The sequence below is a fragment of the Candida pseudojiufengensis genome, assembly GCF_024610245.1.
Source record: "Candida pseudojiufengensis strain CBS 10847 chromosome Unknown scaffold11, whole genome shotgun sequence".
Classification (NCBI taxonomy): domain Eukaryota; kingdom Fungi; phylum Ascomycota; class Pichiomycetes; order Serinales; family Debaryomycetaceae; genus Lodderomyces; species Lodderomyces pseudojiufengensis.
The window spans coordinates 311719-336099 of NW_026261539.1; the positions used below are offsets into that span (position 1 = coordinate 311719).

The 24381-nt window shown below is 28.8% G+C and overlaps 14 protein-coding genes across 14 annotated transcripts; 7 read left to right on the forward strand and 7 right to left on the reverse strand. All coding sequences in view use genetic code 12, as the record gives it.

Annotated features, from left to right (window-relative positions):
* Nucleotides 1-87: 87 nt before the first annotated feature.
* Nucleotides 88-1527, reverse strand: ERG1 (squalene monooxygenase; the record flags this gene model as incomplete). The annotated part of the gene is made up of 1 exon (XM_051759831.1): nt 88-1527. The coding sequence occupies one exon, from the start codon at nt 1525-1527 to the stop codon at nt 88-90; it is 1440 nt and encodes a 479-aa protein (XP_051612474.1).
* Nucleotides 1528-1654: 127 nt separating this feature from the next.
* Nucleotides 1655-3337, reverse strand: GCD6 (translation initiation factor eIF2B catalytic subunit epsilon; the record flags this gene model as incomplete). Its single annotated transcript, XM_051759832.1, has 1 exon — nt 1655-3337. One exon carries the CDS (start codon nt 3335-3337, stop codon nt 1655-1657), a length of 1683 nt encoding a protein of 560 aa, XP_051612475.1.
* A 792-nt stretch (nt 3338-4129) lies between these two features.
* Nucleotides 4130-4873, reverse strand: KGF55_004882 (uncharacterized protein; the record flags this gene model as incomplete). The annotated part of the gene is made up of 1 exon (XM_051759833.1): nt 4130-4873. One exon carries the CDS (start codon nt 4871-4873, stop codon nt 4130-4132), a length of 744 nt encoding a protein of 247 aa, XP_051612476.1.
* Nucleotides 4874-5511: 638 nt separating this feature from the next.
* KGF55_004883 (uncharacterized protein) lies at nt 5512-6102 on the reverse strand (the record flags this gene model as incomplete). The annotated part of the gene is made up of 1 exon (XM_051759834.1): nt 5512-6102. One exon carries the CDS (start codon nt 6100-6102, stop codon nt 5512-5514), a length of 591 nt encoding a protein of 196 aa, XP_051612477.1.
* Nucleotides 6103-6295: 193 nt separating this feature from the next.
* On the forward strand, nt 6296-6772 carry CTR2 (low-affinity Cu transporter; the record flags this gene model as incomplete). Its single annotated transcript, XM_051759835.1, has 2 exons — nt 6296-6361; nt 6419-6772. 2 exons carry the CDS (start codon nt 6296-6298, stop codon nt 6770-6772), a joined length of 420 nt encoding a protein of 139 aa, XP_051612478.1.
* Nucleotides 6773-11178: 4406 nt separating this feature from the next.
* On the forward strand, nt 11179-13074 carry KGF55_004885 (uncharacterized protein; the record flags this gene model as incomplete). Its single annotated transcript, XM_051759836.1, has 1 exon — nt 11179-13074. The coding sequence occupies one exon, from the start codon at nt 11179-11181 to the stop codon at nt 13072-13074; it is 1896 nt and encodes a 631-aa protein (XP_051612479.1).
* A 1564-nt stretch (nt 13075-14638) lies between these two features.
* Nucleotides 14639-15835, forward strand: EBP7 (Ebp7p; the record flags this gene model as incomplete). Its single annotated transcript, XM_051759837.1, has 1 exon — nt 14639-15835. One exon carries the CDS (start codon nt 14639-14641, stop codon nt 15833-15835), a length of 1197 nt encoding a protein of 398 aa, XP_051612480.1.
* Nucleotides 15836-15935: 100 nt separating this feature from the next.
* Nucleotides 15936-16262, forward strand: KGF55_004887 (uncharacterized protein; the record flags this gene model as incomplete). The annotated part of the gene is made up of 1 exon (XM_051759839.1): nt 15936-16262. One exon carries the CDS (start codon nt 15936-15938, stop codon nt 16260-16262), a length of 327 nt encoding a protein of 108 aa, XP_051612481.1.
* Nucleotides 16263-16388: 126 nt separating this feature from the next.
* KGF55_004888 (SUR2) lies at nt 16389-18101 on the reverse strand (the record flags this gene model as incomplete). Its single annotated transcript, XM_051759840.1, has 2 exons — nt 16389-16886; nt 17094-18101. 2 exons carry the CDS (start codon nt 18099-18101, stop codon nt 16389-16391), a joined length of 1506 nt encoding a protein of 501 aa, XP_051612482.1.
* Nucleotides 18102-18674: 573 nt separating this feature from the next.
* Nucleotides 18675-19715, forward strand: KGF55_004889 (snoRNA-binding rRNA-processing protein; the record flags this gene model as incomplete). Its single annotated transcript, XM_051759841.1, has 1 exon — nt 18675-19715. The coding sequence occupies one exon, from the start codon at nt 18675-18677 to the stop codon at nt 19713-19715; it is 1041 nt and encodes a 346-aa protein (XP_051612483.1).
* A 13-nt stretch (nt 19716-19728) lies between these two features.
* KGF55_004890 (uncharacterized protein) lies at nt 19729-20502 on the reverse strand (the record flags this gene model as incomplete). The annotated part of the gene is made up of 1 exon (XM_051759842.1): nt 19729-20502. The coding sequence occupies one exon, from the start codon at nt 20500-20502 to the stop codon at nt 19729-19731; it is 774 nt and encodes a 257-aa protein (XP_051612484.1).
* Nucleotides 20503-20577: 75 nt separating this feature from the next.
* RPS17B (40S ribosomal protein eS17) lies at nt 20578-21047 on the reverse strand (the record flags this gene model as incomplete). Its single annotated transcript, XM_051759843.1, has 2 exons — nt 20578-20988; nt 21045-21047. 2 exons carry the CDS (start codon nt 21045-21047, stop codon nt 20578-20580), a joined length of 414 nt encoding a protein of 137 aa, XP_051612485.1.
* A 198-nt stretch (nt 21048-21245) lies between these two features.
* ADA2 (chromatin-binding transcription regulator) lies at nt 21246-22511 on the forward strand (the record flags this gene model as incomplete). The annotated part of the gene is made up of 1 exon (XM_051759844.1): nt 21246-22511. One exon carries the CDS (start codon nt 21246-21248, stop codon nt 22509-22511), a length of 1266 nt encoding a protein of 421 aa, XP_051612486.1.
* A 541-nt stretch (nt 22512-23052) lies between these two features.
* Nucleotides 23053-24327, forward strand: KGF55_004893 (uncharacterized protein; the record flags this gene model as incomplete). The annotated part of the gene is made up of 1 exon (XM_051759845.1): nt 23053-24327. One exon carries the CDS (start codon nt 23053-23055, stop codon nt 24325-24327), a length of 1275 nt encoding a protein of 424 aa, XP_051612487.1.
* Nucleotides 24328-24381: the final 54 nt, after the last annotated feature.

The following is a 24381-nucleotide window of genomic DNA, read 5'->3' on the forward strand; positions in this document are numbered from 1 at the left end:
AGATATCTATGTATAGGTTATAAATTTCATGTTAAATTGTTACGGTTATTATTTATCTCATTTTGTGCTATAAAATTCTACATAAATCTATTGTACCAATTCTGTCCATAAATATGGAGTAAAAATTATAATAGCAGTAAATAAAACATCAAAACATTCCCAAATAGCTAATGGGAAATTTATACCTCTATTTATAAAATTTAAATAAATTGAATAAAAAGCAACACTAAAAAAATGATTAAATAATAACATTGGAAATGGTAATATACCACTTAATAAACCAATTGGACCAGAAACACATTCACCACCTTTTTCAAAATATTTAAAACATCCATATTGTAATATCTTGAGAGATCTTTTATCTGCTGCAAATAATGAATATAATGCTATTGATAATGTATTAATAACAGCATCTAAATTTTTTCTTTTTCTATGGAAAATTGAAAGTTTATCTTTTATTAAATCATAATCTTCAAAATTATCTACTGATTTTAATAATCTTGCTAATAATACAGAATCAGATATTCCAACAGTCATTCCACCTCCAGTTAATGGATGTCTCATATTTAAAGAATCTCCTAATAATATAAACCCCTTTTGATTTTGTTTTTTTGCAGATAAATATTGATTTGGCATTATTCGAAATTTTTTATCCTCCAATGCTGATGTAAAAGCAGGTAATGTTTCCTTAGGGATGTGTGGTAACACATCATTTTTTAAATATTTATAAACTTCATCATTTGCTGAAGAAGGAGGTTTTATTGATCTATAAGCACATAAAACTCTTGTTTCATTTGGTGATACTTGATATATTAATACAGGTGCATGATTTCCTAATAATACATGACCTTTATTCTTTTCTGGTAATTTTGCATTTTTTAAATATAATCCAATAAAATATGAATTTATTGAAGGATTGTTATTTGAATATTCTTTTCTAAATTTTGAATATATTCCATCACATGAAATGACAAGTTTTGAATAAATTTTTTTGGTTTTGGTGGTATTATTCTTATTCTCCTTCACTTCTACTCCTATCACTATATCATCTTTTTTTATTAATTTCACAACTGTTCCTTCCATTGTATCTACTTCCTTCTTACAGATAGATCGAAGATTTTGTAAAAAATCACCATGATGAAATGCAACTCCTCTAACTCTTGAATCTTTTTCCCATTCTTCAACATTTATTGTATTATCCAGTTTTAATGGAATTTCTTTCTCTAAATAATTTATAGGATTTGTAACTTCTGCAACTTCTTTTAATGGATAATCTATACTTAAATGTTGATTAAAATATTGAATATAATATCCCTTTACATCTATTGCTTCTATATTATTTATTGCTTGAATCATTCCTAATTCTCTAAGTGCTTTAACACCTCCTGGTTGTAATAATTCTCCAACTATTCGATCTGGTTTTGACCAATCTCTTTCCACCACCAAAACTTTTTTACCTTGTCTTGCAAGAGCTGTGGATATGCAAGGTCCTACTACCCCAGCACCTATCACTATAACATCATACATCGTTGTGGTTTGTACTGAGTTTAATTCTACACCACGTCTTACTTTGTTTGTGTTTATATATTTTTTTTTCACGTATCATATGATATTTATTAAACGAGAATACGTAAATCTATACGAAGAGAATATGCTAATCATCATCACTATCTTCTTCAGCTTCTTTTAACCATGTGATAAATTTAGATGTTAAACCTCTTACATCACCAGCTTTGTTTTCATTTAAATCCCACCATTTTAATATATTATCTTCTTGAATAATTTCTATATCATATAATGTCTTTATTGCAACAAATAATATAATTTGATTATAATTTGAATTTAACTCTTCAATTTCTAATTCTAAAATATTTAATAAATCAATTTCATCTTCATTTCCAAAAGTTTGTCTTTTAAACATTTGACCCCAATTTGAAAATAATTTTGTAGTTGCTTCTTGAGGTTTTAAAGTTTCTGTTGATATATAATCAATGATTTTTTTTATAATGGCTTCACTTGTAACTGATCTAACTTCATGATAATTTACATTCATTGACATTCTTAATGTATTTAATTCTAATAATGCAGTATCTATATCATGATTATTTTCTATTGCTCTTGAAACTGTTGCAAATCCTTCAATTGAAAAATCTTCTTCAGGTTCTGAAATTATTGAATTTGTTGATAATCTTCTTCTTGTATTACGTTTCTTTTTTAATGATGCTATTGAATCATCAGATCCATTAATTGTTAATTTATAAAAATTTAATGGAATTTGATTTAAATTTTTATTCAAGATTGTATTATCTTCCACCACTGAATCATCCCATATATATGAATTTGAAATTTTACAATTTTTCCCAATTTTACAATTTCTTCCAATTACTGAATTTTTTATACTTGTTCCTTCTCCAATTGTAGTATTTCTTCCTATTGCTGTAGATGTACCAATTTTACAAGATTCTGCTAATAAAATTTTATCTTCTTTATATATATTATTAAATTCATATACATATGATGTATCAAATAAATTAGAATCTGGTACTATGGGAAAACACCAACGTGCTAATATATCTTTTGATATTGAATCATAAGTATTCCAATCATAAACCCTCGCAGAATATGAATCAGTTTGATAAATATATATAGTTTTTCTTAAAATATCTGAAGTTAATACTCCCTTTAAAAAATCACTACGTAACTCTTGATAATCAAAATTTTCTTGAAAAATTTGTGGAACTAATGGTGAACAAATATCTATATGACAATCTACTAAATCATTTCGAATTATAAATTCTCCATCTTCAATTAATTCGGGATCAATATCTATAGTTTTTTGATAATCTTGATAATATATACATTTATTTGATTGATTTTCTAATATAAATATTGAATTTGTAAATTTTGTTTTTGAATTACTTAATGCAATTGTCATCATATAATCTTTATCTAATTTTTTAGATTTATGATATGACCATAATTTATTAAAATTTATATTTGTTATTATATCTCCTGTAACAAATAAAAAATCACCACTTATTATACCTCTATTATCTATATCTCTCATTACATCGCCAATAGACTTAGATTCCATAGACATTATTATATTAATTTTCCATTTTGATTTGACTAAGTAATCATAAACTTTTTCATTTGTAACAATTATAAAAATTTCAGTTATTGGTGAATTATTTAAAAATTCTAATGTATATTCTATAAGTGGTGCTCCTACTAAAGGTAGTAAACATTTTGGTTGAGATGTGAAATTTTCTTCAAATGAATCTGTTAGTACTACAGCTTGAATTTTTTCTTGTTGTGTTTTAACTTTTGGTGGCATTATTCATTGAAATTGTTTTGGTGATTCAATGAGTAAAGTTTGAAACAAAAAAATTATTTTTCAGATACTATTTTGTGTACTCAATTGAGTTAAAATAACAATTGATATTAAGTCGTGAAAGTCTTTCCTGTTCATTAGTTTCTTCCTTATTACCGAATTTGTTTGTGCCTTTTAAAATCAACACAAGCATGACTAGAGATTGGAGTAAATAGAGGAAATCAATTAATATGATTTTGAGCAGATATGCGTTTGGAGTCTTCAAAACAAATTCGTGTATATTACATTAATAATTCTGGAACAAAAGACCGTCAGATTAATCTTTATATGATATCTTTAGCTGTAAAATCTCTCAATTAGAATTCTAATTCATGATTTGATTATTTTTCATGATCTAGATGTAATTCTCGATTGATTATCTAACTGTATAGTATATATTTAAGAACAACCCAGTTTGACAACTGTGGACTTTCACTTTCAATCATTTCAATCCAAGCCAAGGACTATATCCAGTAGAAATTTATGATAAGCCCAACTAATTTGTCATGATTAATCCACATAACCCAAAAATTTTCAAAAGCAAAGAATTTACTCATCTTTATGCAGTTACTGATTTTGATATTGAAATAATTTTTAAATCTTACTTGCTTTAAATTTATTTTGGTTTCGTGTATAGAATTACCCTCATTAAGCATAGCTTTCAACATCTGTATGCTTGATGATAAGAATAATCTTATGGTCCAAGAACTGGGGTAAGTCCTATAGTCTTGAATTAGTAATTTTCATGAGGTGAATTCACATGCCGTGAACACTATAGTCCCATATATCATCTAAATTCTTAAAAGAAGATGTTACACCTCTATGGTTATAATTAATATTCTGTTTAAAATGTTTTAAGAGCCTGAATTGAACAAAATCTATTTTCAATTCTTCCTCATTTAAAAGTGAAACATATTTGTAAAATTTATTTTTGAAAGTATCTAAATCCATTGAACCTTGTTTAAGTTCCCTAATTTTATCTATAACATTTATAACGTGATCAACAGGCTTGAACCTTGCAAGAAATGCATCTAAAAATTCCTCTGGACTAAATGCAGTTTTGAATTTATTAGTGTCACCACCTCGGTAAGCTTCCAGTACATATTCTAATCTATCAATACCTTTTGAAATTGCAAATTCATCCACCCATGTCAAAGCATCCCCAACAAAGAAATGTCTTGAGATGCTTAACATATCCAAAGAAGTAATTGACTTTTTTTCTCTCGCATGTTCATCAAATGCTCCAATAAGTTGATCTACTATTTTTTCAACATAAATTGAATCAGAGGAATTAATGTTTCCTGAGAAAATGTGACCAGTTTGAATAAAATTTCCTTCTTCATATTTCATATTACATTCTCTTTTTTCTCTTTTCTTTATTTCAATATCTGATTCTTGATAATAGTTTTCAATTTCTGATTCTTGATTAGAATTTCTGTAATTAGATTTGTTTAATTTTGGGTTGAATTTCTTTTTGTAACGTTGTCCCTTATAAGCCATGATGATGATTTTACCGAAGAATTGGGAACTAATGTATCAATTGTGATAAAAGATAATTATATATGAATCAATGAAATGGAATATTAACAAAGTAGAAGGTGAGGGTCGATGATATTTATCTATGTTTGCTTGTTTATAACCGTATTGGCGACTGTATAATCTACTATATTGAATGATAGACCTTATGATAGATAATTGACTTACTTGACTTATGATTTCAATTAGTTCTTCTTTCTACGTCTAATCCAATTTCAGCAATCGTATATTTCTTATCTTGACTCCACAATAAATCCGTATCGCGTTGCACCGATTAGGAAATTTTTTTATCGTTAATCTATTTTAGTTTTGTTAGTAAGAATGAATCGTAATGGCTAGTTAGCAATGCATCTTGTCATTGATGGTCTGGATTTCTTAAAGACACTATATATATTCATGCAACGTTGTGGTCAATGAACAAAGTGATCATTGTGACATTTGTAGCTAATGAGATATCAAGAATTTGGAAAGATCGAAATATCAAGTATATATAGTCAAATCTACTCATTGGAATTATATATCAATTTATATATACAAGATTATCACCCATTAAAACCTAAGAACGATCTGTTAAATCTATAAACTTGCCTTTCTATCCCTGTCTATTTAGATTTTCCTTGTTCTTCTAAAACTTTTCTCCATTCTGGTATAGGTTTTGGTTGATTTTTTTTAATTTCAGCATCTCTCATACTCAAACCAAGTGTTGCCAATAATAATAATATTGAGATAAACTGCGAAACCACACGGGCTTGCACAAGCTTTTGAGCTGTTGTCATATATTTATCTCTGTTTATAATGACCCAACTTCCATATAAACTTGCTCCCCAAATTCCAACAATAATTTCATACTTATGTTCATTCAATTTTGTTATAATTTTATCAGTTGTTGATAATTGATTAAATTCTTTATGCTTTTTTAATATTTCAGATTCATTATATTCAGATTGATGCATCATTTTATCGAATTCCCATGATCCTTGATCTGCCCAAAATGCTCCTAATGCAATTGTTGGCATTGTTAAAATTGCAGCTTTAATACTTGGACTAAAACTTGCAAAAGTTGTTGGTCTTTTAAATTTTAAGAATGAAAATATACCTGCTGATAAAGCTCCTCCATATACTAATCCTTTAAAACCTTCTGATAAAACATGATTAAAATGAGCATTTTTCTCATCATCTGATAAGATCTTCATATTGTTGGTGAATGATTAATGATTTCAATTCAATTATTTCTTCAGTTCAAGAATGAGTTGATAACACTTCAAAGAATGAGTTGATAATGATCCTATTTCAATCTTTATAAGAAAGATCGGAAATCTAAATTTTTAATTTTTAATTTTTTAATTTTTTTATTTTTTCAGTTGTTCTATTTGTTCTTTATCAAAAATGCATGAACAAACTTCAATGATGCATGAAATGCCATCAATGCCTGAAGATAGGTGTTCAATGAACGTATGTAACTATAACGCTACATGAATTGGATTGATTGATGATACTAACTTTATGTAGATGCTTTTCACATGGGATTGGCATAATGTGTGTATAGTTTATAAATGGTGGCACATTAAAACATTTCCTGGATTTGTTATTTCATTAATTGCTGTAGCAGTCATATCATCATTTTATGAACTTCTTAAAAAATGGTTCAGTCATTGGGAAAGAACTTCAAATGCTCCATTACCAAGATTTAAATTACAAAGAGCATTATTATATGGTTTACAAGTTTATTATTCATTTTTATTAATGTTAGTTTTTATGACTTATAATGGTTGGTATATGATTTCAGTTGCTGTTGGAGCTGCAATTGGTAATTATCTTTGGGGAGGAATGACTGAAAGTTCAAGAAATCTATCATGTCATTAATACAATTATTTGATAATATAATTAAAGGTTTTATGGCTATTAAATATACGGGTTACTGGGACTGATATTGGTCTCTAAACTTCTCTGCGGTGAGCCGTTTGATTGATCTGAATTGGGTAAAGTTGCCCAATTTGAGTGATTTTTTGCTAAGACCTCCGCAGATCCATTGATATATCATGAGGATACATATTTTTATATTTCAAAACTGCTTAATTTAACTTGCTTTTTTCAAAATATCATTACTGTTTCAGATAGAAGTATTAACTTAAATGTAAATTGCGTTTTAGCCATATACAATTGGCATTCTGTAATATGTCTAGAACGATTGATTTGATTTGATTTACCTTACCTGTCTGTTAGAAGTAGTCGTCCATAGTCAACTAAAAGAGGCAAGCTTAATTTCGGTCTCATTGATCCACATAGTGTTTTTGTTACAATGGGCGCATATCCCTCAAATCGACATTAGAAACCTTTCTCTAGTACTACTATAAGTATCAGATCTGGACACATGCCATACTTTCCATGTGCTCAATTTTCGATAGGTATCAGACAGCACTAATTTTACATCAATCATCCATTTTTGTTTCAAGCTCCACTATAAGGTGCGATTTCGCAAAATCCATTCAACCACTGTTTTGATTAAATTTTTAACACGAAGTATTCATAAGAAATAATCTAAGTTTCAATTTGTAACACAAAACCTTATTTGAATGTGTCACTTGTTTCACAATTTTTTAGTTAAGAAAAAAGTAAAACATTCGTGGAGTTGGCATAAATTTCATTCTAGTCAAATTTTTATGACTTAGTTGTTGACTTTAAAAAGGTCAAATAGTAAATTGATGTGAATATTCAATATATAAAATCTTAATTCATCTTCAGGTCTAAAGTAATTAACACTGATATTATTTTCAATTATAATCATTATTTTGCTGCCAAAAAATAATAACAGTACACTCAAAGTTTAAATTACAACAAAATCAGTAATAATGTCTTGAACTTTTGGGCTTTTTATACAAGACTTGCTTCAAACATTTAGAGACAACCCAAGCTTTTGAAGATAATAAGCTAAAAAATTATATTGTATGTATGCACGGATGTATTTGTCAATTCGCGCATCAAAGTGCGGTAAATATTAAAATATATCTCGAATATTTGATTCATCAATAATCTTAAAAACAAAATTATAGTTTTTCATTAAACGGTTATGATAACTTAGCTAAATTAGATGAGATAAATTATATAGATGCTTTAATAGCATATTAGAACGAAGACTATGTAACATTATGTTTGTTAATTCAAAAATGGAGAAGTCAAAATTTTATTGTTTCGAGAAAATTAAAAATTTTTTTAAAAAAAAGATTTTGAAAATTACATCTATGACAGATTGAGTTGCAACCCAATAGGCAACAAGATTCCGATGAACAACCCATAGAATTAAAGTCATAACTGTAAATAAATATCTATATAAAGCTTACCAACTGTAAAAATTAAAACAGTTTCCTCAAATTGACGTTGAGCAATAAAGTCAAAACATGGTAGCACTTAAAACAAATTTTCTGGGGGGCTATCAAATTGGACTTATCTAACCCTATTCTTTCCCCCAAATGATCTTAGATCATGTAACAACCCAAAGACATTAAAAAAAAATATACAATGCACCCGCCGAGGATTGAACTCGGGATCCTTGCGTTTCCAACTTGAAAACCGTTGTAAGACATTAGTTCGAACAAACTGAAAATCTTATAAGCACAATGCATTAACCGCTATGCTACGGGTGCTGTTGTTGGTTTTTGGAAGGTCAGCTTCCCCTCGTCGTGTCAAAAATCGACTTTTCTTGTTGGTTTTTAACTCTATTTGTAAGTCGAATTCTCTGTGAAAATAATGTTTGATTTGAAAAAAAGGCTTACAAAAGAATCGATAATTTTTTTGTGCGTTACGCACGACTTTGTAGCAGCAATTTTTTTGATTTTCTTTTTCTGCATTATATGCGCGTTTGTTTGGTAAATAAATGAAGAGTCGTTTATTAACAAGCAATCACAATTTCTGAATGGAACGTCGAATCAAAGACTTATGTCGAGCATAACGAGACTACTACAATCTAATTAGCCTATGTTTGTGCCAACAGAGAACGAAATTTTTGTGTGTGATTGTTGCGTGCAATTGTGGAATTCCACACCACCAGGATTGTTTACTAAATGCATAATTATCGTTTCACTAATTCAGATTTAATCATTGAATTAATAATTGAGATTGGTTGAGGTCAAATTTGTCGAAATTCTTCAACAATAGGGAAATATCTTGGGTAATTCGATCAATAATATTAGATGGCCACTACTTTCAAAATACCAGATTGTTTTTCGTTCATTTCGAAAGGTTGAACTTTGATCTATTTCCTTTTAATATTACGGATATGCCGAATCTTTATTTTTCCATTTTTATGATCATAGAGTCAACAACTTAGTTATTGGACGTTGTTTAATGGATTTCATGATTGAGCTGAAAAAAAGTTGAATTGGGCTTATTTTGTTTTATTCTAAAGCGGAGGAGATAAAATGAAACAGAATGAGTTTGATTAAACAGAAACAAATTTGAAATTTATTAGGCTAACAAAAATCTGAGTATAACTTCTAAAATTGGATCTTTTTTGGCAAATTCTGGAAATTGTGAGTACTAAAAGTGAGTCGTTGATTTCGAAAAACTCAGTAGCAAATATGTTACTACTGGATCGAAGTTGCATGATGAATGAATTACAAGTATTGTGCTCGACTTCAAGACTTGGGGACGTATAGTGAACAGATCAAATTCGAATGAGTTGCTACAGAACAAATCCAGTCTTTAAATGCTGTCTTGGGTTTCTTTGTGGTGGGAGATGAAAAAGGCTACTACATTCAATAGAATACTGCTCCAAAGTCACGCGTCATATAGCTTATTCAATTGAAACTTATGCCAGTTTTATGGATTTGAGATCATCGAATGAGTGATTATACAATTTCAAAGTGCTTGGATTTCAAATTATTACCTCTCGTAATTGATGTATGCATTTTACTTACATTTCGTTCATTGTCAATCTAGTGATTGTGCTGACTTATTGTTTTGGCATACTCTACTAACACTGTGAAATAAAAATTTTCTAGCAAGATCAGCAATGATGCATTTACTGTACAATAAGTAAACTTCTTTTAAACACAATTCTGGTCTCGATGAGCATTCTTTAAGCTGGTTAAAATTCAGTGAATCAAGTGCAAGTGCAAACGGGTCCATAACAATTGTATCGCTGGAACTTTTATCTTCGAAGTCTACAATTAAGCCTAGACATAATCTAAAAATAAATTGTTACACAAAATAACAACTCTGAAACATATTTGCATCCACTCCATTCTCTTCTTGCTTCTGATCAAATATAATATTCTCCCATACTATACTTACATATCTTAACTAACTCAAAATCAAAAACTTTTGGAAAACAGATTGTAAACGCGTTGAAGGTTATATGCATGCGGCTATACAACAATAAGACCTGAAAAATACACTAGAAAAGGTACTGATTTTTCTGCTCTTCATAGTTTATTGTAATACTTAGGTATAATTCCTGGTGATTTATGAAGAATACTTTTGGGAATGATTAAGTTACAATTGTCTTTTCTAAGACGTGTATCACCAATATCATGTTTAATTTGTAATTAGGCATTTTGAGATAAAATTTCTGTTGTAAATTGAAGACAAGTTGAACAAACGTTTTTTCGAATCTGAAACTGAACCTAATTTTGTTTAGTAAAATTGCAGTCTATCCAGGAAATATTTAATTTATATAGAGAGCTGATACTAATTAGTCAAAAAGATTAAAAGTAGTCAAATGTTTTAGAACAGAGACATTAATTTGGTATGAACTTAAAATTTTTTTTTGAAAATTTGTACTAAAGTCCTGACAACAATCGTGTGCTAATTTTGATAAGATACTTTTGATTGCACAAATTGTTTGTGGATACCGAATGTTCAAATTTAAGTAAAATCAAGAAGATAAAAAGTTGATACATCTAAAAAGCAGCTCGTTGACTTTTGATGTATTTCCATAAGCTTATGGTAATGCTACTATTTCGTTGTTACTTGCAGATTAAAATTAAATTGACGAAACACTAATTTTTCTCACCTGAAACACACTTGAAAAATATTATTTATCAAAAAAATTATTATTTATAACATCATATTATCAGTAAACAATTACACATATTTCATTTCTCTCAACGTTTCATAGACTAATATTCATTATCAATATATATTACAACATTCCCTAAAATATACAATATTTACATCATTACAATCATCAAATGTATTAATTATATACCAAATACACGTACCAACCGTTTTCAAAAATCCCAATCAACAATATTTAACACTCAAATTTTCCAATGTCAACGCCACCAAATTCATATCACGAAGATAGTAAAAAACATTATGTCATAAAAGATGGATTAAACCTTTATTCTGAGCCGAACAATTCAGGTTCTTTAATTGAATTCATGGAACACATTAAATTTAATCGTCCAGATATTGTTACATCATCCTCATCAAACATAGAAAAATTGATGAAAGCAAATTTTGATTTTTCCAATATAATTTTCAATGTTGAGGTGGATACTAAAGATGATTATAAAGTCAACAAAGTTCTTTCAATCGAAAACCTAAATCAGGTGGTAATTAACAATAATCATTATTCAGAAATAACAACTGATATAAGAATTCATAATTTGAAATTAGTAAATCCTTCATTTTTGCTTGCATTTCCAAAAAATTTAACAAAATTATACGTCCACACAAAAAATGAAATAGAAGGACATTTGGCTCTTGAAAGTTTACCTTTAACTAATTTGGAAATTAAATATATCAATACTTCCAATAAGGGATGTGAAACTATGACATTACACTTACCATTATCATTGAAAAGTTTAAGTCTTGAAAATATCAACACCACTAGACTTACTATTAAGAAACAAAAATTGCTCGATTTAAAAATTGTTAATTGTTCAAATTCTGTGTTGCTGAAATTAATTCATACCTTTGGAGACCTAAATTCTTTGATTATTAAACATCAGCTAAGTTTAAAGAATTCTATTTCTTTAAAGCTGACCGAATTTTCCATGTTTAAAAGAAAAATCATTTTGAGCAATATCAGCAAAATCAAAGACTTACAAATCGATGGTCCTTTCATGCTAAATGAGTCTTTAATTAGTACTGAGATCCTCAAATTGAGTAAAGTAATATTAGGTTCATTATTTAAATTGCCGCCAGTAGTTCGAGAATTAGTTCTTGATGAAGTACCAAATTCTTCGAATATGTTGAAGGATTTACCCAAACAAATCACGACCCTAAATTTATCATGTTTCGAATCCACAAATTTAAGTCTCTCCTATCTCAAGAACTTAAGCTCACTTGACATTTCATGCTCAAATATACCAAACACCTCATGTCCAATCATAAGAAGCTTACAACTACCGATAACTGTCAAAAAATTAAATTATTTGGGACTGGCTTATCATTTGCTTTCAATTCATAATTCTGAAATCACCGGGTTATGTTTAATGTTAACGGACGATAATATTGAATTTTTTCCTCAATTTCCAGAATCATTAAAAGTTTTGAAATTTAACAATAAAGACAAACCATTAATAATAAATTACCTAACATTTCCAAAAGATTTGGAAACTCTTTTGCTTCAATCCGTGGCAGTACAAAATCCATCTGTTCTTCCTCGTACTATAAAATATTTAAATCATCAATTACCAGAAGGTGATCACAGACATCTTTCAAATATTATATTACACTATCACGACGAATCACGAAACATAGACACTGCACAATTAAATTTGAAACATTGTTCAAATTTATCGTATTTACGTGTTGAAAATAGTAGACTCAAAAATTTGGATTTAAGGGAATTACCAAGATCAATTCAGTACTTGATTTTGAAAAATAATGAAATTATGGATATTGAAGGTGATAATAATGATCTTAAATTAAAAGTTATGGATTTATCGCAGAATCTAATAATCTTTTCAGGTCGAGAATTTATAATGTTCAAGGACCTGATTCAATATTTAGATCTTTCTGAAAATATTATTCAGGATTTACCTTCCATGCTTACTGTGAATTGGTCTGATTTGCAAGTTTTTATATTGAAAAACATTAATGATTTTTGGGATTTCACAGATTTTGGAAAAGCTATTACAGCTTCTTGTCCTCATTTAAAATATGCTATTTATACGCTGCAAGATAAGGAATTTTTTTCTTATGGATCAATGAACTAGTTATCGATTGATGTTTTTTGATTTATTGAATTAATCCTGGTGTTTAGTATTTTTTAATTTTGAAATTCATGTGAATGGTACTTTGTCATATTTATTTTAAAATATCAAGATCATGACTGTTTGATTTGGTGAATTCTGTTACTTTTGATAGATAATGAAATCAATTAGCTAAACTAATGATTGTAGAAATTGATTTTGATTCTATTATTAAAATTTTCATTACGTAATATCTTGACCATTCTTACATAATACTTAAGTAAGATCAAGTCAAAATATTTTTATCACCAATTGTTTCAAATTGATTTAAAAGCTTTAGCTCAGAATCAATAGGTCTTATCCAGGTTCAGCTTTTCAATTCAGTACATAGAAAGCTCAATATTGCAAATTTATATAAATAAAGCAAATTTTTTCGTTTCTAAGTTCACTTTTCTCAGTATTCTTGAAAAAGCACCAGGCATCTGCAAACTGGTCTCAACTGGAGAAAATCATTTGTCAACTACAAAATCAGAGTTAAGTAATTGCCATATGAAGAAATTACAAGAATCTTATCAAACATACTCTGATTCTATTTAAATTGAATATTATTTTCACAGAGAATTCGACTTACAAATAGAGTTAAAAACCAACAAGAAGAGTCAATTTTTGAAACGACGAGGAGAAGCAGAACTTTCGAAAACCAACAACAGCACCCATAGCATAGCGGTTAATGCATTGTGCTTATAAGATTTTCAGTTTGTTCGAACTAATATCTTACAACGGTTGTCATAATGGACTATTATCACCATATTGTCATCTAGCTGGCGTAAAAATTATATCTCACAAGTAATCATATCAAATGACTCTCTGATTTCATTAATAATACTATACACTATCATCTTTTTAATTTCGCAGTCACTTTGCAACTTCAAATTCACTGTTCAAGCTTCAACATCATTATTAAAATTACTAACATTTAAACAAAGTACCAGAATTTTAGTCTTACTAATTCATGGACTTAAGGTAAAAACCTAAAACCTTGTATCATTCACCGAGCTCTTAAAATTTAGATGAACAAGCAAATGTAATCAGCAAATAATTCAATCGTACTATCAACAGATTCGTTAGAAAAATGGTTAATAATCCGGATTTATTTTCAGATAAAGAATTACAATAATTATGATTATAAATCATAACTACGATTAAGTCCGTCTGACGACAAGTTCATTCGACTTCGTGACACGATAATAAAGATTGGCAACCCAGCAGCGTGTTCAGCCCTATTGTTCTCATCTTATTCGACTTAGATCTCGCACAAAGCAAATTGCTAAAGAAAAATAATTAATCCATTTCGGAAAGTTAAATACGAATTTAATTCCGGTGTATTAGTAATTAATGAAAAATAAAGTATTTTGAACCACAATTCAAATGAAATTATCAAAATATATAAAAACATGTAAACATCTCATCAATCATTGATTCAATTGACTTTTGATCAACATAATCAAACAATAGAAATATAACAAATATATCAATTGCAACAACAAGAAATATACACAGAAAAAGTAACAACATTGAGAATTAAACAATGACTAATTCAACTATAGCTTCCTCAAATTTATTCAAACCAATTAAAGTTGGTAATGCTTTATTGAAAAATAGAATTGCTCATTTACCAACTACTAGAAATAGAGCTCATCCTGGTGATCATATTCCAACAGATTTACAAAAAATATATTATACTGATAGAGCTAAAAATGGTTCACTTTTAGTAACTGAAGCAACTATTGCAACACCTAAATTAGGTTGGTATCCAAATGTTCCAGGTATTTGGAATGAAGAGCAAGCATTAGCATGGAAGGAAATTGTTGATTCTGTTCATGAGGCCGGTGGAAAAATTGCTGTACAATTATGGGGGTTAGGAAGAGTAGCTAGTCCAAAATTATTAAAAGAAAAAGGTTATGACTTTGTAGGTGTTAGTGATATCTATGAACATGAAGCTTCTGAAAAGGAAGCAAAAGAAAGTGGAAATTTATTAAGACCATTAACTGTTGAAGAAATTAAAACTTTAGTAACTGAAGACTTTCCCAATGCAACAAAGCTAGCATTAGATGTCGCTGGATTCGATTATGTGGCCTTACATTTTGCAAATGGTTACATAGGGTCTCAGTTTTTAAATCCCAAAATAAACACCAGAACTGATCAATACGGCGGTAAATCAGTTGAAAATAGGTCAAGATTTATATTTGAAGTTTTTGATAATTTGTTTAAGGTTGCTCCTGCTCAAAAAATAGGTGTTAGATTCTCCCCATATAATGTATTTCAAGAACCTGGTATTAATCCAACAAGTAAAGAAGATTATACCTATATTTTAAGTGAATTACAAAAAAGGGCTGATGAAGGTAATGAATTGGCTTTTATTGATTTAGTTGATGGTAGATACGATCAAGATGAAGTTACTGAAGATATAAACTTGGATTATTTTTATAAATATTGGAAAGGTATTATATTAAGAGGTGGTAATTATACTTCTGATGAAAAAGATGATTGGAAAAACATTGTTAAAGATTCAAATGCAAATGATCGTACATTAGTTGGATTTGGTAGACATTTTATTGCAAATCCTGATTTACCAGAAAGAATTAAAAAAAATGAATCATTAAATAAATATGATAGAAGTACTTTTTATACTCCTTATGATTATGGTTATAATACTTATCCAAAATTTGGAGAAAAGAATGATGCAGATCCTAATGCTAAAATTACTGGTAAACCATTGGCCTAGACTTGAGTAGTTTTTACATAGAGTTGCATGAAAATTCAAAATTTATAGATTAAATATACAAGATTAAAATTGAAAAAATTTATGAAAGTTCTTCTTTACCATGACTGAACCTTCAGACGACGATACAGATTATGATAATAACTTTGTGTTAATAGCTTTAATCGCTGCATTACCATTTCTTATTGGAGGAATAATTTTATGTCTTGTTGCTTGTGTAGGCGATGAACCGTCGAAAAAATCTACACATAGTAGAACAAGACCAACAAGAGATACAAATTTACCAAGACCAACAAGAGACATAATTTTACCAAGACCGCAAGCTGCTCATTTAAAATTCGAAGATAATGAGACATTGATTGATAGTGAATCATGTATTGCTATACGAAATTTGAGTGATTTAGAATCAGCAGAAACAAAAGTCAATTGACATGAATTTGGGGTAAAGTTAGCATTAGTATTGTAGGTTGATAATGGAGACATACACCTTGTCCACTTTATTCTTCCCTTATTAATCTCTCAGCTCGACATGTTTTTTGGATCCGTCTCTCTCCTTCTACACTGGAACTTCATCTTTCAATACCTTGTTTAATTTCAACTTCATTTCAGTTTTGTCATCTCCTTTCAATACATCTTTCACAAAATATACGTCACAATCAAGTTGAACCATTTGTAACGCTCCTCTTAAAACACCACATAAAACTTGACTATACCATAATTCCTTTGCAGTTTCGGGCAATTCAACAAATTCCGTCAATGGATTAGGTTCAGGAATCACTAATGAAAAACATTTATTATCATTTGACCAATTTTCTACTTGCGGTTGTATATTTAAAAATAATTTAAATCCAAGTTTGGAAATTATATCTGCTGTTTCTTTAAAATTTGAACACCTACGTATCCCTGTTTTCGCTAGAAATTCTTCAATTAATCTTAAACCTATATTATAACCCATTTTATCTAGTTGGGTATTGACTTCTTGATAATTATTTTGAAAATCTCGACATAATTGAGAAACTAATGATCCATATGTTAACGTGAACAACTCAGAATTCTAATCAGTTAGTAATCACCCTCGATAAAAGTAACTTCAATATACATACTATTTTCTCTACACTTCCTTTCCATATATCATCTGCCTTTTTTGACATCTTGTTGATAAGAGTGTTAACGCACAAAAGAAAAATAATTGATAATAATAATAATAATATTACGCATTAAATTAATGTCTCTATATAGTCTTTTTATTTTCATTTTCAACCAATTCTTGCTCTAGTTTGAGCTCTTCTTCATAATTTTCTTTTTCCTTTTTGGTTGTTGGTCCTTTCCTTGATTTTCTTTCTAAAAATTCTTTATATTTCTCCAAAGTAATTTTAGTTTGTAATTCTTTAAAATTTTCCATAAATTGATATTGAGTACCTGAAACTTTATCCCATATAGTGAAAAATGGTTGTGAAAAATTAGATTTAATACCCCAAGGTTGATGATGTAAATCATGATATACTGAATTATTTGGAAATAACCATTGAAAAAAATCATAAGGTAATTTATAACCACAATGATCATCAACTGTTTTTAAAGTTGCAAAAGTATATAATATAATTGATTCTCTATGACTTAAACCAGTTGTCAAAGAAGCTACACCTGTTCCTAAAGTATCCAAAAGAAATCCTTCAATTGGATCATTATATAATGCACCAAATGCATATGGAACATATAATCTATGATGACGTGAATGGAATTTTCTATATAAAGTTTTATTCACATGCATAAAACGATGAAACCAATATTGCCAAGTATCAATTATTGTAATAGCAATACATAATCTTAAAAATGACCATCCATACATATATCCATAATATATTATTGAATCAGGTACATTTGGTAAATAATTATGTTTTAATTGCCACATTATATAGGTTTCATGACCAGTTACAGGAACTGAATCAAAATAATATACTATTAGTCCAACTATGGTTTGAATAATATGTTGTATTACAACATCTTGTATTACTTCTTTTAAAGTTACTTTATTTCTTTTCAATTCTTCCTCACTAGGATGAATTCTATATTTTTCAGCTAGTTCATAAACGTCTATTATATGAAAGAATGTAGAATATGTCCAATATGCCACTATAGGTGCTATCAATGCTAATATACCATCAGGTACTCCAGGTATGAGATCTGGTTTTCTTGTGATATTTAACGTATTTGGTAAAAACGTAGGCTTTGAAAGTATTGTTGAAAAATTCTGTGGAGGATTAAACATTATTATTGAAGTTGATAAGTTTGAATGAATTGAATATGTTTAAGGATGTATAATGAATGTATGATCATATGTTTTATTTATATTATTTTTATTTTGTTATTAAACGATGTTCGGGTTAAAAATAAAAATTTCTTTTTTTTCTGGTGTTTTAAAACAATCTATGATTAAAATCCGATTTATGCTTTGACGTAAATTAAGACGAGTAAGCAGTTGGAAGAACAATCTCTAGTGGCTTAAACTCGACCAATTCGTTTAAATGAATAAGGATCTCATAGACTTTCAATTATGAATAACTGCGCCGAAAGATTAGAATTAACATGCCAATTTTGACCAGCTGAAACACTCTCTATACTTCAACGGTAAGAGCTTTTTCTTCGAAGCTCAGGACAAGCATCATATATATGAGACATATGTTACGAATAATTTTTCAATTTCATTTCTAAATCTAAGGCTCATATTAAGAGGAATATAGAAAACCGCCTAATTGGAAAAAAATACCCCCTAATACTTAACGCATCACTAAATTGAAAATTCGTTTTTCACATCATCTTAATCACTACATCACCATCAATAATGTCTGATAAAGTTAGATACTACCTAGAGCAGTCGGTTCCAGAACTTGAAGATCTTAAAGTCAAAGGTCTATTCGACAAAAATGAAATCACAATGATCATGAGAAGACGTACGGACTTTGAACATAGAATTACAGGTAGAGGATCCAGACCAAGAGATTATATCAAATATAGTGAATTTGAACAAAACCTTGAAAAATTACGTAAAAAAAGATATAATAGATTAAAAGAATTTATTGATACTAAACCAAGTTTAAGTGATTGGGCTGGAGTGCGTCGTATAATGTTTATACTTGATAGAGGTACTAAAAAATTTCCTGGTGATATACAATTATGGAATACATATCTTAAATTTGCCAAACAAAATGGAGCAATAAAAGCCATATATAAGATATACTCAAGATTATTACAATTACAACCAAGAAATATTGATGCTTGGTTATCAGCTGCAAAATATGAATTTGAAACTAATGGGAATGCAAAAGGTACAAGATTATTATTTCAAAGAGGATTAAGATTAAATCCTGAATCTGAAAAACTTTGGTTGAATTATGCACAATTTGAATTGACTTATATTGCTAAACTATTAGCAAGAAAAGAATTAGGGAAAATTTTACAAGTTGAACATGAAATGGAGTTACCAGAAGCACCTGATATCGAGGAATTACCAGATGTTGAAGAAGCTTCACCTGCGTTGAGAGGAGATATTGTTTTAGCTATTTTCGAAGCATGTATTGAGAAATTAGGGTTAGGTGAAACGGAGAAATTTTTAGATGTAATTGATCAATTTGATATGGATAAAAATTATTTATACAGTAATATTTTAAAATATATTCAAGAAAATTATCCAGATGATATAAGAACAAAATATATTGATACAACACTTCCACTAAGGTATAATGATATTCAATTGGCCGTGAATAAATGTTTAGCTTATAATGATAAAGAATTAACAAATATGTTTATCAATAAACTTCGACAAATAAAAGGAAATGAGAAGATAGAATCAATTATACAATCAATAATTAGGAAATTAAATTAAATATATAATGCAATTAATCTTTTTTTTCAATATCTAATGGTTGATACCTTCTCTTTTTATAAGTTATTAAGAATACAATTACTGCTGTTATAATACATGCAATTGGAACATAAAATAATGAAACTATCGAAGTTGTTGTTTCAAATTTATAAAAACCATCTTTATAAGGTAAATCATAACCTTTTGATCCAACAACTTTCAATTGATCTAACCATCTAATTGCAAAATTTAATGTAACTTCATCTCCTATTACTACTCTGGTGGTGTTTGTTCCTGAACCATAAGCAACAGCACTTATAAATGTATTTTGTTCATTAGGTTTTGTAATTATCACATTCAATGAATGATCAATATCAATATGAGAATCAGTGATTTCACCTCTAAAGTTGAACGTAAAAGGTATAAAAGCTCCACCTTTCTCTAATGAAGCAACTTCTGAAGATAATGGTAATCTACAACTAAATGGGACATCTTCATGAATATATAATTGAAATAAATGATATAATTCATCAGTAAATTGAATAGTACAATTCAAATCTTCATTTATACCGTATTCAAAAACAAAAGGTTTCTGAGTCTCTTTACATTTAGGAAAAGGTCCATATATTATTTTATTTTGTTGATCAAATTTATGTTCACCATTATCTATATTTCTTTGTATACAATCAAAAAAAATCTCTTGATTTTTTAAATAAGGTTGAATTTTAGGAATATTTCCATCTGAATCTAATGGGAACCATTGAATCGCAGTAACTAAAGGTAGTAGTAGTAGATACAAGTATAACATTCTGTATAAAGAAAAAGGTCTACAACTGAAATTTAATTTTTTTACTTATTATTTGTGTATTATAATGTACAAAACTTAACTTCTTTTAGCAAATCTTCTTGGACCTCTTTGTGATGAAATGTTTACAGTTTGTAATGGGATTTTGAAACCTAAAGTTTTAACTAAATCAGCAGTTTCAGCGTCAACTTCTAATTGTCCACCAGTATGTGATAAATCTAAAGCAGAAACTTCTGGGACATATTGATCTTTTCTTTCTCTTTCTTCTTCTTGTAATTTGAATGAAATACCTCTAACTGGTCCTTTTTGAATTCTTTTCATTAAATGAGTTGTGTATCCAGCGATTTTATTTCTTAATCTTTTTGATTGAATAACTGCAATTTCTGAAGTTAATCTTTTATTGGTTTCAAAATCTAAAGTTAATTTTGGGTAGAATCTTTCGATTAAAACCTTTGAGGCTCTTTTAACTGTCTTAGTTCTAACACGTCCCTAAATCAATGGTTAGTATTCATCCATTAGTGGTCTTTGATATTTAATGTACATACCATTCTTGTTGTAGTTGTTTATGTATATTGAGCTGATAAGATTGGTAAAATGAAATGAAAAATATAAAAATGTAGTGAGAACAATACACCCAAAAAATTAAAAGCCCTAATAATAAAAGTCTACACGTGATTTGCACGCGCACATACAAAATATCAACAAATCAGTTCAACTTAAGCACCATCATGTCAATTGCCACCACAATGGATGCACGTAAATTATTCCATTGTGATGTTTGTTCTTCGGATTGTACAAATAGGTTAAGGGTCCAATGTGCCATATGTTCAGATTATGATTTATGTGTGCCATGTTTTGCAGCAGGATTAACTACAGGAGATCATAAACCATGGCATGATTATCAAATAATAGAACAAAATACATATCCAATATTTGATAGAAATTGGGGAGCTGATGAAGAGTTACTTTTGATACAAGGATGTGAAACTTTTGGATTAGGGAATTGGGCAGATATTGCTGATCATATTGGAAATAGATCAAAGGAGGAAGTGGCACAACATTATTATAAGATCTATCTCGAAAGTAAAGATTATCCATTACCTGAAATGAATAAAGATTTTACAAATATACCACCATTACAATTCCTAGAAGAAAGAAAAGAAAGATTAGAGAAAAGAAGAAATATGCCATTACCACCACCAAAGGGTAAACCAGTTGCATCAGTTCCATTATGTCATGAAATTCAAGGTTATATGCCAGGAAGATTAGAATTTGATCATGAAGCTGAAAATGAAGCAGAAGTACCTATAAAAGATATGATTTTTGATCCAGATGATATGATTAATGATATTGAATTAAAATTGACAATTTTGGATATATATAATTCAAGATTAACAACAAGAGCAGAGAGGAAAAGAGTAATGATTTTAAACAACTTATTAGAATATAGAAAAAATGTAAGTTTAGATAAACGAAAATCAAAGGAAGAAAAAGATTTACTCAAAAAGATTAATGCATATATAAGGGTATTGACACCATCAGATTTTGAAAGTTTTACCAATGATTTATTGGCAGAAATTCGATGTAGAATAAGAATTCAACAATTACAAGCATGGAGGAAGAATGGTATTACTACATTAGAAGATGGAGCTAAATATGAGAAAGATAAATTGATTAGAAGTGCACATTATATAAGAAATGGTGCAAGACATACCCCATTATCACCTCCTCCACAAACACAACCACCAAAACCAATGGGGAGAACTCCTTTAGACATAACGCATTCAACGGATTATGAATTATTATCTGCGGAAGAAAAACAACTATGTGCAACATTGAGAATTTTACCAAAACCTTATTTAGCCATAAAGAATCAATTAATGAAAGAAGCTGTTAAAAACAATGGAGTTCTCAAAAAGAAAGATGCAAGACAAGTATTAAAAATTGATGTAAATAAAGCTTCCAAAATTTATGAATTTTTTGTACAAATGGGTTGGTTATCCCAAGGTTAAACAATTTGATAATGTTGTTTTCAAATTTTGAAATCTATTGATTAGATTTTCATTTTCATTTCTTAATTGATTAGAATATTGTTCTAATAATGAATTTAATAAATTAAATCTTTTAATAAAGATATATCTTTGTAAATAAATTTTATTGATGAGATGTCTTTCTTCATCAAGTATTGCTTCTAATTTCAGTTTTGGTTCGTCGTCTTCACTTGTTATATCTGAATTTAATCTAGGAATTTTGATCAAGAACCTGTCTGATTTCATGGTTGCAAAAAAAAAGTCGACTTTACTAAAATTGAGTATTTGAAGTAGTAGTACACAGGTAATGTTTGCAATTTCTCCAATTAATAAGAACTGATATATTAAAACTCGATTTATTACTTTTCTCTGTCTGTACAACCCGATAAATTCACGTTATAATAATAATATAAAAAAAAACCGTTGTAAGTTTCAAGATCAACTGATTTTTATTTTTTCGGTTGTTTTAAGATTTAGTTCATTTCAATTTTCTTCTTCTTAGTTAACAACACACTAATAGATAATGGATTATCTACAATTCAGGTCTGAACCTTCAGGCAGACATAAGAACAAGAAACATATAATAATTGTCGGAGCTGGTATAATCGGAGTTTGCACAGCTTATTTCATCACAAAACATCCGAAATTTGATTCGGACAAATATCATATAACTATTATTGAAAGTAAAAGAGTTGCTGGAGGAGCAAGTGGGAAAGCTGGTGGATTATTAGCATTATGGGCATTCCCTGAACAAATCGTATCATTATCATTCAATTTACATCAAAAATTAGCTAATGAATATAATGGAGAAGAAGAATGGGGGTATAGAAGATTAACTACAGTTTCATTAGAAGGTGATATATCAAAAATAAAATCAGAATCAAATGGTCCTAAAAAATCACGAAATACAAGATCATCATCTGTTATACTGTTAGAAAGTCAAGGAAAAACTTTACCATCCAGTTTAAATTGGATAAATTCTGAAGTGATTACAAATTGTTCCACATTAGGAGGTACAGATACAACAGCTCAAGTACATCCTTATAAATTTACAAATTTCATATTAAGAAAAGCAGTAGAAAGTGGAGCAATAGAATTAATATTGGGTAAAGTTGAAGAAATTACATATTCAGAAGAAACTGGTACAGCAACTGGAGTTAAATATCAACCTACTTCAATAAAAGATGGAGATAAATATGATAAACAAATAGAATTGAAAGCTGATCAAACAGTACTAACAGTTGGTCCATGGACTTCAAAAATTTTACCAGATTGTCCTATTTCAGGATTACGTGCACATTCAATAACTATAGCTCCTTTTAAAGATCAACCAGTAAGTCCATATGCTATTTTCACAGAATTTAAAGTTGGTCCTAATTCATATATATCACCTGAAATATATGCAAGACAAGACGAAGTATATGTATGTGGAGAAGGAGATTCAGCGGTTGATGTACCAGAAACTACAGATGATGTTGAAGTTGTACGATCTAAATGTGATGAATTATATAAACAAGTAAGTAAAATATCTCCTAATTTAGCAAAAGGTCATATTTTAAGACGTCAAGCTTGTTATTTACCTGTTTTGGATGTTCCTTCATCAAGTGGTCCACTAATAGGTGAAACTAATGTCACAAATTTATTTTTAGCTTCTGGTCATTCATGTTGGGGTATAAATAATGCTCCAGGTACAGGTAAAATAATGAGTGAATTATTATTAGATGGTAAAGTAAAACTGGCTGATATTACAAGTTTAGATCCTTCTTTTTATTTTGATGCCAGTGTAATACTAGAATGAATTTTTATGAATAATAAAGTAGATAACATAATAAATATTGTAATTATTAATTTC